This window comes from Dipteris shenzhenensis, unplaced genomic scaffold (assembly GCF_047967505.1).
Source record: "Dipteris shenzhenensis isolate YYH24624 ecotype China unplaced genomic scaffold, Dip_SZ_1.0 scaf0560, whole genome shotgun sequence".
NCBI lineage: Eukaryota > Viridiplantae > Streptophyta > Polypodiopsida > Gleicheniales > Dipteridaceae > Dipteris > Dipteris shenzhenensis.
In genome coordinates, this window is record NW_028239866.1 from 13,976 (window position 1) to 28,568 (window position 14,593).

The window sequence follows — 14,593 nt, forward strand, 5'->3', positions numbered from 1 at the left end:
AAGCTATCAGGGCATATCTTGCTATGGGCAGGTTGGAAGTTCTGGCCGGGTGAGCAGGCTGGTTCACTTGGACAGGTGGCAAGTGGTCAGTTGACGTTGTGTGCGGGGTGGAAAGATTGGCTCGGCATAGTGTCATTTCATGATACCATGTTGAAAGCGGGGTGGAAATTTTGGCCAGGTGATGCTTGGCTTATTCATCTCGTACGTGGGCTTCCAAGGTAGATCCGGCCAAGGGGGCCTCTTCCAAATTTGATGTTGATTGCACGTTGGAAGCATTGGCCCAGAGCAACGTCACGTCTCGACTTCACCATTTTGGCAGGTTGGAAATTTTGGCCGGGGAATTTATGCGAATGACTAAATTTTCATTTTTTGAAGCAATATGTGTATGCGGTGACCTTGGAAAAACGTCAAAGCTTGAGGCAAATTTTGACGTCCACTTAAGAGTCCAGACTAGCGTGTGTGTGGCCCACTCATTCGAGATGTTCTTGGATCGGGGTTAGCTTTTGTGTGTGTGTGTGGCCACTCATTCAAGTCACCTTGGTGAGGCTAGGCTTTTGTGTATAGTCCACGGCTACACTCTCCCTTTAATTGATGAGGACATCAATTCTTTTGAACGGGGAGTGTGTAAGGAAAGTCAACATTAGGGTTGACCTATCGTGAGTGTTCGGAGTGTTCTAGTGCGAAGGGAGGCGTCGCAGTGCCTAGCGACCAGCCGCTACTATATGGAAGGTGGTCTCCCTGCATGTAAGGCTGCGTCCAGTAGGAAAACGTAAACGTGCGGTTGTGCGCTTAGTTGCTTGTAAACACTCTTTCTTGCAATCTAGCGTTATCAAGCCATTGTTTGGCATTCTATCTAGTACTTTCTTGCAAGAAACATCTCGGGCCATTTTACGGGTTGTGATCTTCACCGGTAGGCTGGGATACAAGAGGGTTTGTCCCAGGACGCGCTGTAGGGCAGCCAAAACTATTTAGAAGTGCAGGGCAGATGGAATCATTTGAGGAGAAGTGGCCCAAGTAGGGGCGTGAGGATCAGAGGATTCGTGAATGGCAGTCTAGGGGAGGACGTGCTGTGGTTGGGAGTGGAAACGGCCATTTAGGTGCAGGATGTGCCAAGGCCCGTGTCGGCTAGAATACATAGAGGTGTCGCGGAATGCGGAACGAGCTAGGATTAGCTCTGGGTGTATCTGGGGCTGGTGAGTCCTAGGTATGCCTGAGGTGAGGGGGTCAGGTCAAGGAATATTCGCTGCGTAGAAAAAAAACTAAGGGCCGACGACTTGGTCCCTCACACTTGGTATCAGAGCACAGAGGACGGGAGATGGAGAAGATGGGAAACACATAGGTGGGAGATGCTTGGTGACAGAACGGACCACAGTGGTGCGCAATACAGTGGGAAGGTATGAAGTCAAGTTGCCATGGATAAGGGGACAATGATGAAAGCAAGCCGGAGTTTACCATTCTAAAACATAGATGGGAGCGTAGTGTAGACGGCAGTCGAGATTATGAGGAAGGTGCCAGAATGGGTGACAGTCTTGATCAAGGACATGAGCTATCTTCAAGGGTTAGTTCACCACTTCGATTTGGAGGGTGACTCTGAGAGGTGGCACCGTAAATTCTTCGTGGTTTTCAAAATTGTCTATGATGTTTACCTCAAGGGTGAATTTGGACCGACCGTGGAACTAGAGAGCGACTCAGAAATGGACTCAGAGGAGAATTCAAAAGAGGAACGACGACCGTGGAGTCAGAGATGGTGGCAGGCAAGGACAGAACCACGACCGGGTGTGTCGAGCAGATGGCGATGAATCAGACGGGGAGGACTCGAATGGGTCGTACTCGGATGAGGAGTCGGAAGTCTCAGGTGGGAAAGATGTGGATACGTCCTACCCATTAACTAGGGAAAACCAGTGTTCCTTAGGAGAGGCTTCGAAGCTAGGTATGCCCATATCTAAAGCCATGGGAAAGAGAAAGGGGAACGGCTAAGGAGGAGCCGTGCAAAAGATAAAGGGAAACGGCCAAGGAAGAGCCATGCAAAAGAGAAAGGGAAACGGCCAAGGAGGAGCCGTGAAGAAGATGTAAGAGAACGGCCAAGGAGGAGCCGTTGAGCCGAGTCAGGGCAAAGGAGAGTTGCGTAGTTGTACCAAGGCCGAATCAAAAGAACGCTCAAGGGGGACTGTGATGCAGAATGGAAACATGCACTCAAGGCGAGCCATGACAGAAACGTCGATTGCAGGATCGAGTGAAACTGTGGGCTTAGGAACAACCATGATACAGAGACTGTGCTTAAGCAGAGGAGCCAGTGATGGAAAGGGCAAGCAAAGCCCGGGTGAAAATGGTAAGATAGGCCATGATGAACGGATGCAGAGTGGCGAGACGAGCCACAGTGAGCAAGTGGGAACCGGTGAGATAAGCGGAGTGTGCCAAGGAAGAATGGCGAGCAAGGCCATGGTATGCAAGTGCACATGCAAGTGCACAGCGATGAGCAAGGCCACAGTGAACAGAAGCAAAGTGAAGAACAGGTGGACATTGCGAGCCCAAGGGAACAAAAGCTAAGGGATGAACAGGTGGGCGCCGTGAGCCCAAGGGAATGGAAACAAGATGAACAGGTGGGCACCGCGAGCCCAAGGGAATGGAAGCAAGGCAAACAGGTGGGTGCCGTGAGCCCAAAGGATGATGGATAGTTGGTAGAGACCATGGATCGGGAGGAACCATGTTGGAAATGTGAGGGCAGGACCATGGGGAGGATGAGGTCATGACGCAGTGAGCCTCGAAGTGCAATGCAGGCGCCCGAGGTGAACGTGAACATAGCTACACAGAGAACAGGCAGAAGTCTCACAGAAGTAGTACCTTGATGCGGAGGTGGCCATTTTGGTCACGAAAAGGGGAATAGAATGCAGATGAAGATTTGGGCGTAGAGGTCCAAGATGAATAGGTGACATGATGGAACAAGATACGTGGTCGGTGGACCATGGGGCAAAGGATGAGCCATCGTAAGGCTCATGGCATGAACCATGCACTACTACACACGGATCCTATTGCGACGTTTACGTACCGATGTTTAGCACCCGCTTAGCGCTAATCGTCGGTATGAAAAGCGGGTTTCCTAAAGCGTTGCTATATAGCGACTCTTGCTAAAAGTCGCTATATAATGACGTTTATAAAAGTCGCTATATAGCGACACTGATATACTATTTTATAGCGACGTTTTCCAGAGAGGTTTTTTTTTAAAATAAGCCTTAAAAGTTAGTTTTTTCCAATGACAAATTTTTTTAAATTTTCATACATGTTTGATCTCATAGAGAATAAAAAAATGAGAGCATGTACATCAAGCCTTTGAAGCTCATATATTCCTGTCGAAGTTTGAGATGAGAAAAATCAATTAAGAGCATTTACATCAACTGTTTCATCTTGAGCCAAGTCTAAGGTGCCAAACAAGTCTATCTCCAACTCTATACCGAGTTGATCTCCTATATCATCATCGTACTCTAGCATCGTACGTTCACCTAAAAGTATTTGATCATCTTCTTCAATAAAGTGTGGTGATTCTTGATGATCGTTGTCTTCTTCCTCAATATTGTGATCTCCATCTATGCGCATCTTCCTCTTGGCTCATATGGTGATCTACATCTTCTTCGTTAGATTCATCAATTGGATCCGGCATTGGTAGTGGCATCTCCATATCCACATCTCGATCTTCAAAAATTTGCTTACTTCATGGTGCAACTTGGATCACATACCACCATCTTGGATCAGAACGATCTGGATGAAAAACCACCTATATTGAAGATGGGTTCCAAATGTCATCAATTATATCTATGAAATTATGCTCAAGTACATGTATCAATGGACTTTAAAAACGAAAGCTTTGATTAATTAAATCATTAGTATGCACCTGCTCACAGTGCTCGGGAAGAACAAAAGTATCACTTTCATCGGTCCAATGTTTGGTGGAGTCTATTGCAAAGAGACCGCTACTATCTTTTCTCACTGTCGCATGGGGACCGTTGTAAATAGTTCTAAACCATTTTACATCAAGAATGAAAATACTAAATCATCTGAAATCAACTTCATAGATGTCGCGTATGGTTCCACAATAATCCAATTGTGAGGAGAGAAGATTGGTATCCGAAGCACTTGCTCGGCTATCTTGTGTGAAGTTAGCCATGACTCCACAATCATACGTGACTCTCTTTGAATCGATGCATTCCATGCAAAAATGTCGTCCATATGACCATAATGCACTATACTTTTTGTACGGTAAAAGAGCATCATTAAAACAATGAAGATGCATCTATTTTATAGCATATATTGCCACAAATAATTATTTAATTACGTCAAGAGGTAAGAAACTTACATGCACCATACATCCAGATGATAACTCTCGCTCGTGCTCGTTTATTGTCTCTCCATCACGTTCGGCTTTACGTAGAGCCAGTTGTAGCCAATCAAGTGACATGTGAGTAGGGAGAAGAGCCAGATCTCGTGGATATGGTTGTGATCGCCTGTACATTACTCTGAATCTCGTTCTTGCATTTATTCTTTCTGCTTTGGCCACTTCATATCTCTCAATCCACTTCTGCATCTCAGGGCTATTGAGGATACAAAACTTATTCAATTTCTCATCATCCTTGTTATGCGATCATCATCCTTGACTATTGGCCAACGATGCGATCATCATCCTTGTTATGCCATGCTTGCGGCATATTGGGATCCGTGGATGCAAGAAACTCTGTGATATATACTAATGACTCTTGCACAAGCCATCCCTCTGCCATGCTTGCTTCTGGTCTTTCTCTTTGTCTTACAAATCCCTTTAAAGTTTTCATAAACCGCTCGAGAAAAAACATTCATCGACTATGAACGGTACCTGCTATAGCCACCTCATCAACTATGTGCACAAGCAAGTGGACTTGAGTTGTCATAATGCTTGAGGGAAAGTGCTTCTCAAGCAAGCATATGGCTTCAATGGATTCCACCCTAGCCTTCTCGATGCTCGATATGGAGATCTCTTTTTGAGATATCCACCTATTTCACATGTCCATGTAAGACATTTTCATAATCAGTTGTTGACTCTGTGCCAAAATGAACTTATGAAGAAAGAGAAGGTGTTACAACTTTGTGATACAACTTTGTGTTACAACTTCTAGACACAACTTTGTGTTACGACTTTGTGTAACAACTTTGTGTTACAACTTCTAGATACAACTTTGTGTTACAACTTCTACATGAAGAGAGAGAATCCGTTACACATTTGTGACACAACTTTGTGTTACAACTTTGTGTAACAACTTTGTGTAACAACTTTGTGTTACAACTTTGTGTTACAACTTCTACATGTAGAGAGAGAATGTGTTACAACTTTGTGTTACAACTTTGTGATACAACTTTGTGTTACATGCAGAGAGAGAAGCTCTCCAACTTGTATAAATACCCCATAATGGAATGAAGCCCACACTCTTTGGGGCATTGTGTTGAGTCTACTTTGGTATTCCAAGCATTTGTCTCAAGTGTCCATGCTTCCTTGCACTGCACGTCCAAAAGCATGTCCTAACCTTGCAACCCTTCTCCCCTCTCCTCCAACCCTGCAACCCACCCTCTCCCTCTCCTCCTCCCTCCTCCTCCTTCCTCCTTCTCCTCCTCCTCCTCCTTCCTCCTCCTCCTCCTCCTCCTCCCTCCTCCTCCTCCTCCTCTCTCCTCCTCCTCCCTCCTCCTCTTCCCTCCTCCTCCTTCCTCCTCTCTCTTCTTTCACCCATGCTCTTACACCTTCTTCCTCTCCGACTCCTATGCTCCCCTAAACCCTTTGTTCCTCAACCCTTAAAACTCCATGATCTACGAGGGAGACGAGTTCTCCACCATGTACTCTACCCTAACCTTGGAACTCTTCCTGAACCTTGGAACCTCCTTCTAAACCTTGGAACCTCCTTCTAAACCCTGGAACTCTTTCTAAACCCTGGAACCTCCTTCTAAACCCTGGAACTCTTTCTAAACCCTGGAACCTCCTTCTGAACCCTTAAACTCCTCCTAAACCCTACAACCCCCAATGAAGGCGAAAGCCTTCATTACCTCAACAAAGATGGTTTATGTTTCTTTTACACATGCTTGCACTTTGTTTACTTACCACACTTAAGCCTACATCTCTCACCGGAACATGACTCGAGGTCCTAAGCTACACATATACTACAACCGACAATCCCAATATATCTGTAGGTGACAAAAAGCCTCGGAACCCTGCAAACATCCTAGCACCCTCGTACAATCGTGTTGATTGCAACTCTCGCATTTTGACCTCAGACTCTGACATCACGTGTACATGGGATGTAGTGCCTCTAAAAATGGAATCCATCATGTCGACCATACCCTCGTCATCATCCGAGAGACTATAGTCTTGCTGAAAGTGAGAAGGTATATGCATACCCTCGTCAGCCTCCTCATCCTATTTTAAGATTTCGTGTAAATATAAGATCTTGTATTTCCTGGTATACAATAAGACTGTGAACTTAAATAGCTTTGACTTACCGATGGTCCATCAACACGTGCAACACCAATGGTGGGTACTGGTTCCGGCTCCTCCCCATACATCCGCAAGTGGCGCATGATAATACGACGCTGATGTCGTACTTCTCGCTTGCAATGAGTGCAATGATAGTATAACCTCTCTGTAAGCCACTTCGTGCTCCCGAGTGTTGGCACATCATCAGACGAGCTTCCACTCGTCCCTTCGATCTACACTTATAAAATCACAACATAAGCATGAAGAAGAGATATTAACAGTTATAAAATAGCATCTATGAGCTTTTTTTCATGCTACAACAAAAAAGTGACTGTAAGCGTCACTATATAGCGACGCTGTGGGTGCGACGAAAAAGCGTCGCTATATAGCGACGCTGTGGGTTAAAACCCGAGACTCTCATCGCGCGGCCCTTTCTTCAGCCTCTTCTCTAATCTCTCAAGTAAGCAAGCCAATCTCTCCTCTCACCTATTTTCGACGACCTCCCACCTATTTCTGACAACCTCCCACTCTATTCCCCACTCCTCACCCTTCTCCCAGCTCTTGTACTCGTCTCTATCCTTTTTCCTCTTCGATTTCTTAAAAGGAAGTTCTTCAAGAGGTGAGTTTGTTTCAACAATGTAGGTTGTTTGTTTGTTAGCTTTAGTTTTGTGAGTGCTTCTCCTTGTATTGCTAAACCTGTAAACTAGTTTTCATGCTTGTTTTCAAAGGATTGAAACAAAAAACGAGATTTCAAGAAAGAAAGAAGACTCACCTCTTTTTTCTGTATTTCTCTTCCTTCTCTTTCTCCTTGTCTCATCAATCTCCTCCTTTCCTTGTCTCCTCAATCTCCTCCTTTCAAGAAGTTACTTTTGTAATCTCCTCCTTCCTCCAACATCTTATTTGAAAAAATGGGTTGTTTCCTCTCTTTTGTAGGGCTAGTCCACAACACCGAGCGGGACGTACTATTTCAGGTAAGTGCTTCCTCTTTTTTCCAGTTATTATTTTTGTTATTTGCATTGGCCTGCAGCTAGCGCCTTAAGCGCTAGCTGTAGTGATGGGCGTAGGAACCCTCTCTTCCCCTCAAACCCTTTCCTTCTTCCCTCCTTCAATCTATTTCCTCCTCTTTTTCCCTCTTTCCTTTTCCTCTTCTTGTCTATTTCTTTCCCTCTTTTTCCCTCTTATTCTCTATTTCCCCCTTCTCTTATGCTCATGCATAAGCATAAGCATGAGCTTATGCTTATGCTTATGCATATGCATAAGCATGAGCTTATGCTTAAGCATAAGCATAAGCATAAGCATAAGCATGAGCATAAGAAAATGAGACATATGCTCATGCTTATGCTTATGCAAGAGCATAAGCGAAGTAGACATATGCTCATGCATAAGCATGAGCATATGTCTCTTTTTTCCCCCTTCTCTCTTTCCCCCTTCTCACTTTCCTTTCGTGTCCCTCTTATTCTCTATTTCCCCCTTCTCTTATGCTCATGCATAAGCATAACATAAGCATGAGCTTATGCTTATGCTTATGCTTAAGCATAAGCATGAGCATAAGAAAATGAGACATATGCTCATGCTTATGCTTATGCATGAGCATAAGCGAAGTAGACATATGCTCATGCTTATGCATGAGCATATGTCTCTTTTTTCCCCCTTCTCTCTTTCCCCCTTCTCGCTTTCCTTTCCTTTCCTTTCCCTCTTATTCTCTATTTTCCCCTTCTCTTATGCTCATGCATAAGCATAAGCATGAGCATGAGAAAATGAGAAATATGCTCATGCTTATGCTTATGCATGAGCATAAGCGAAGTAGACATATGCTCATGCATAAGCATGAGCATACGTCTCTTTTTTCCCCCTTCTCTCTTTCCCCCTTCTCGCTTTCCTTTCCTTTCCCTCTTATTCTCTATTTCCCCCTTCTCTTATCCTCATGCATAAGCATAAGCATGAGCATAATAAGCATGAGCATATGTCTCTTTTTTCCTCCTTCTCTCTTTCCCCCTTCTTGCTTTCCTTTCCATTCCCTCTTATTCTCTATTTCCCCCTTCTCTTATGCTCATGCATAAGCATAAGCATAAGCATGAGCTTATGCTTATGCTTATGCATATGCATAAGCATGAGCTTATGCTTATGCATAAGCATGAGCATAAGAAAATGAGACATATGCTCATGCTTATGCTTATGCATGAGCATAAGCGAAGTAGACATATGCTCATGCATAAGCATGAGCATATGTCTCTTTTTTCCCCCTTCTCTCTTTTCCCCTTCTCACTTTCCTTTCCCCTTTCCTTTCCCTCTTATTATCTATTTCCCCCTTCTCTTATGCTCATGCATAAGAATAAGCATGAGCTTATGCTTATGCTTATGCATATGCATAAGCATGAGCTTATGCTTATGCTTATGCTTAAGCATAAGCATGAGCATAAGAAAATGAGACATATGCTCATGCTTATGCTTATGCATGAGCATAAGTGAAGTAGACATAAGCATGAGCATATGTCTCTTTTTTCCCCCTTCTCTTATTCTCTCTTTCCCCCTGCTTGCTTTCCTTTCCCCTTTCCTTTCCCTCTTATTCTCTATTTCCCCCTTCTCTTATGCTCATGCATAAGCATAAGCATGAGCTTATGCTTATGCTTATGCTTAAGCATAAGCATGAGCATAAGAAAATGAGACATATGCTCATGCTTATGCTTATGCATGAGCATAAGCGAAGTAGACATATGCTCATGCATAAGCATGAGCATATGTCTCTTTTTTCCCCCTTCTCTCTTTCCCCCTTCTCGCTTTCCTTTCCTTTCCCTCTTATTCTCTATTTCCCCCTTCTCTTATGCTCATGCATAAGCATAAGCTCATTGCTTATGCTTATGCTTATGCATAAGCATGAGCATAAGAAAATGAGACATATGCTCATGCTTATGCTTATGCATGAGCATAAGCAAAGTAGACATAAGCATGAGCATATGTCTCTTTTTCCCCCCTTCTCCCTTTCCCCCTTCTCGTTTTCCTTTCCCCTTTCCTTTCCCTCTTATTCTCTATTTCCCCCTTCTCTTATGCTCATGCATAACCATAAGCACATATGCATAAGCATGAGCTTATGCTTATGCTTATGCTTAAGCATAAGCATGAGCATAAGAAAATGAGACATATGCTCATGCTTATGCTTATGCATGAGCATAAGCGAAGTAGACATATGTCTCTTTTTTCCCCCTTCTCGCTTTCCTTTCCCCTTTGCTTTCCCTCTTATTCTCTATTTCGGCCTTCTCTTATGCTCATGGATAAGCATAAGCATGAGCTTATGCTTATGCTTATGCATATGCATAAGCATGAGCTTATGCTTATGCTTATGCTTAAGCATAAGCATGAGCATAAGAAAATGAGACATATGCTCATGCTTATGCTTATGCATGAGCATAAGCGAAGTAGACATATGCTCATGCATAAGCATGAGCATATGTCTCTTTTTTCCCCCTTCTGTTATGCTCATGCACAAGCATAAGCATGAGCTTATGCTTATGCTTATGCCTATGCATAAGCATAAGCATGAGCTTATGCTTATGCTTATGCTTAAGCATAAGCATGAGCATAAGAATGCTTATGCTTATGCATGAGCATAAGAGATTCTCTCCCTCTTCTTCATATTCCTCTTCCTCTTCTTCCTCTTCCTCTTCCTCTTCCTCTTCCTCTTCTTCCTCTTCTTTCCCTCTTTGCCTATGCCTATGCCTATGCCTTCATGCTTATGCTTATGCTTATGCTTAAGCATAAGCATGAGCATAAGAATGCTTATGCTTATGCATGAGCATAAGAGATTCTCTCCCTCTTCTTCATATTCCTCTTCCTCTTCTTCCTCTTCCTCTTCCTCTTCCTCTTCCTCTTCTTCCTCTTCTTTCCCTCTTTGCCTATGCCTATGCCTATGCCTATGCTTATGTTTGTTTGTTTGTTTTTTTTTTGTGTTTGTGTCTATGTTAGACATGGGATCACGTCGCTCATCCGATGAGTACCGAGAGCTTTGCAGGAGAAGATCTCATGATCTTTATGCTCCAGAGGACTTTGATTCCTCTCAGGCGACTATCCCGAGGACTACCCCTGGTCCGACTCCTCTTGGACGTAGCACTATGACTACCCTTGGTCTGACTCCTCTTCCACGTAGCACTAGTGCACTACACCAAGAAAAAGTCAATTAAATAAGCAATCTAAATTATTGAAAGCTCTTAACTTATGCATAACATTCTATATACCGACTTTGCTCATGCATCCCCTACCATACTCCCATTCTTCCATTGTGATATGCATCCCCTTGTCTTTCTCTGCTTTCTCCATTTCATCAAGTAGCCAATCCACATGAATATCCTTTGGAAGTGCTCTTAGATACTGAGGGTATGGCACATGAGATCCGTGGTGTGTACGAAAGAGGGCCCTTTCTTCTTGTCTTCTTGCCTTTGCATCCTCGTATCTTGTCACCCATCTTTTCATCACATCACTATTAAGCACGCAAAAGAGGTTGATACTATTATGCAACTCCGTGTCTATTACTTTGTTGCGTCCTTTCCCTTGAGGCACAATAGAGGTCATCCTGCGGTCTTCATCATCTCTCCATAGTCGTGGGAGAGAGCTATCCACATCAACAAGAAACTCAAAAATATATACAAGTGACTCTTGTACCAACCAACCCTCGGCCATGCTACCTTCGGGTCTTGCATTTTGTCTCACGAAGCCCTTCAAGGTCTTCATGAAGCGCTCCAGGAAGAACAACCATCGTGCATGTATAGTACCGCATATAGCAATCTCATCCACCAAATGCACTATGAGATGTAGTTGGCTTGTGAGAATAGAACGTTGAAATGTCTCCTCCACTAAACAAACCGCCTCCACTGACATAACTCGAGCATTCTCAAACGTGGTGGGATCTATTTCCTTTGAGCTCACATACCTCACAAGCTCGCCCATCTTGTAAATACAATCTTTCACATCCTTCGATGCACTACGTGAAATGCTAGTAGGTAGTATGAACTGAACCCGCGAGGAGGTGGTTGATTAGTTGCTTATAGCTATTCACTCACAAATTTGAAAGGAAAAAGATATTATGCACATAAAATACTTACTTGGAGCATCTTGTGCCAATCATGAGATTTCAAGCCATATAATTGCTCTACACCTCTTTTCTTGCTCTTTGTAAAGGCTCCCTTCAAACACCTCATGCATCCAGTGGGAGTACGAATTGTAGTAATAGCACGCTTCACCGTCGCCATCTCTAGCTTTGATAACATCCACGGTGCATGAGGTAAAAAAACACGCCCATTTGGTCTCTCTTGAGGCCAAGCTTCGCGCATCCTCCCTCTGGTACGTAGATCTTCCCTTATGCCTGCCAAATCTCGTGTCCTATTCAAATGCTCCCAAATGGTAGATGCCACATTCTTGAAGATATGCATGGGATCAAGCAGGTGATTGATCTTGAGGTGGGACCAATATGGTAAACGATAAAAGATGGAGTATCTAAACAAAATAAAGTGTTAGTGTGCAATCTTTACTTTCAGCCAATATAGCCAATCTTTACTTCCAGCCAATAGTTACAAACCCTTACCGGCTCATGCCAAGTGGTGGAGGAGTCGTGGAACCGTCCCAAATTCTCATCCAATCTCCCGCGGTGAGTGATTGTGGGAGGACTTCATTCCAAGGGGCAACATATCTAGGATGATCAGGTGGGAGAAATCGATGGTGATTCTCATAGATGACCTTATTCAATGCATCTGCCCGTGAGGCAACTAGCGAAGGACCACAAACAGGACATGCATGGTAACCCGATGTAGTGAGACTAAACAATAGATGCAATTAAGAGTGGAAGGTGGGTTTAGGGTGCCACATCCTTTGCCTATTCATAATTAAAAATGCAATGCTTACCTGAAAACTCGCCATAGCCTGGGAAGTCATGCATCGTCCACATCAAGACTGCTTTGCAGTTGAAGTCTCATGACGAGGGAGGCCTGCTCACATCATGCACCTCGATACCTCTCCAAAGTATCTCTAGCTCATCAATCAAAGGCTCCAAATAAACATCAGGGTTTTTGACTTTATGTTTCCCTGGAATTACAAGGGACAGCATGACATGTCCTTTCTTAATAGCCATAGAGGGTGGAAGATTGTAATTCACCAATACCACTGGCCATACACTGTAAGATGTGCTTTTGAGACCAAATGGGTTCACACCGTCCATACCCAATCCAAGTCTCAAGCTCCTAGGTTCTTCCTTGAAGCTTGGCCATGTGTCTTCAATATGCTTCCACACAGGAGAGTCCGCGGGAGTTCTCCACTTGCCATCGGTTGATCGATGGGAGAAATGCCATGACATGAGCTCTGCAATAGATTTGCACTTGAACATATGTTGGATGCGAGGGATTATGGGAAAATGTCGCAATACCTTACGAGGCACGTCCAAGGTTTTGAGATCTACTCTATATCTTGCCTCTCCACAAGTAGGACACTCTCTTGCATCCTTATGTAGTCCACGAAACAAAACGCAATCGTTGACACATGCATGGATGCGCTTGTAATCTAATCCTCCAAGAGAGGTCACATGTTGCCTTGCCATATCTCTTGAGGTCGGTAGTTTATTCTCCCTTGGAAGCATTTTACACAATAGCCTGCACGTGAAGACCATAAATGAGGAAAAGCATTCGAGTAATTGACCCACTAGCATAATTCACCATGTTTGCAAAAAAGCTTACTTGAGTAATGCATTCAAACTTGCATTGCTCCATCCATAGATGGTTTGCAAGTTTAGTAACTCAAGGGAGGCACGTAGAACAGAGAACGTGCACCCCTCAAACAGTGGAGTCGATGCTGTAGTAAAACTATCATCCTGCTCCATGCTATCATCCCTCCCTTGATGGACATATAAATCCTGCACCATATCATCAAACACCTCCTCCTCCACGGCTTCATGAGGTAATGGCAGAGGGCTACTATCACCATCACTCCATGCATCCGTAACGGTCCCTCTTGAAGATCCCACCTCATATCGCTGATGCTTCGCCTCCTCACGACGAGCATAGGGCAACATATGCGGGTGTGGCACTGCATCTTGTATCAAATTAAAACGGGATCATAACTTAAACATATGATCACCCATAGGTATCTCAATCAACCTTAACTTATAAACCCTTACCCTGTTTACGGTCACATCCCATTCTCCATACTTTGAGATATGATTGAGTGTAATCCTGCGTGCACGATACATGTTTTCTCGACATCGATCACACAGACATTTGATTTTTTGCTCCAACCACATTTCGTGATGGTGGATACGGAGGGATTCATCCTCACTGGAGCTACTTGTTGAAGATGAAGACATCCTACAAACAAACAACCCACCAAATTTGCTCTTCTTCAAATGTTTAATTTTAAACTCTGTGGCGCGTCTAATAGTGCGTCTACAGTCGCGTCTAAACGTGCGTCTACTCTGTGTATTTAGACACACCTATAGACGTGCTATTAGACGCAATTATAGATGCGGCTTTTAAACCTGCTTTTTAGCGCGCTCGCTTTGCTTTTCTTCACATTACTTATACTTCGCGCGGCATGCTTCCTTCCTTATTAGCAGATCCATAGTTTCGATGCTTAAGAGGAAGGCTCCCATACTTACTTCCAAGCTTACACTTAAGAGGAAGGCACCCACACTTACTTCTAAGCTTAAAGGAGAGGAGGACGAACAAGGAGGAGAAGCAACTTTGAAAAATAAAGAAGAACCTTTCATACCTCTATCCAAGTAAGTCTTTTTGCAGTTGATCTTGTTTGGAAGTTTGCTCTCTTTAGATTTGTACTTTCTCGTATCCAAGAAGCGCATGATCTGGATATTAGTGTCACGTTTGTGTGTCGGGTGCAATGTCCTTTTCTACTTTTTAGAAATCTCGTCTGTCGGAGCGCGTCTATAGGCGCGTCTCAGAGCGCGTCTAAAAGCGCGTGTACAGGCGCATCTAAACGCGCATCTAGTTGTTTGCAGACACAGACAGACGCGTCGATAAATGCTCTGTTAGACACTTTGTTAGATGCTCTGTTAGACGCTCTGTTAGACGCCTTGTTAAACGCTCTGTTAGACGCTCTGTTAGATGTTCTGTTAGATCC

The 14,593-nt window shown here is 43.9% G+C and overlaps 1 protein-coding gene across 1 annotated transcript; it reads right to left on the reverse strand.

The window, feature by feature from the left end:
• Positions 1–2,105: 2,105 nt before the first annotated feature.
• Positions 2,106–11,904, reverse strand: LOC147878100 (uncharacterized). Its single transcript, XM_087372418.1, has 3 exons — positions 11,578–11,904; positions 11,339–11,485; positions 2,106–2,246 (listed from the first exon to the last, which is right to left on the reverse strand). The coding sequence occupies exons 1-3, from the start codon at positions 11,902–11,904 to the stop codon at positions 2,106–2,108; spliced, it is 615 nt and encodes a 204-aa protein (XP_087228544.1).
• Between the last annotated feature and the right edge of the window lie 2,689 nt (positions 11,905–14,593).

Coding starts and splice junctions, on each gene's coding strand:
- LOC147878100 (XM_087372418.1), bottom strand. CDS start 11,904: ATGCATATCTTCAAGAATGTGGCATCTACCATTTGGGAGCATTTGAAT. Junction 11,486..11,577: donor ATTGGCACAAGATGCTCCAA/GTAAGTATTTTA, acceptor TCGCGGGTTCAG/TTCATACTACCTACTAGCAT. Junction 2,247..11,338: donor GAGTTATGTCAGTGGAGGCG/GTTTGTTTAGTG, acceptor GTTGTTCCTAAG/CCCACAGTTTCACTCGATCC.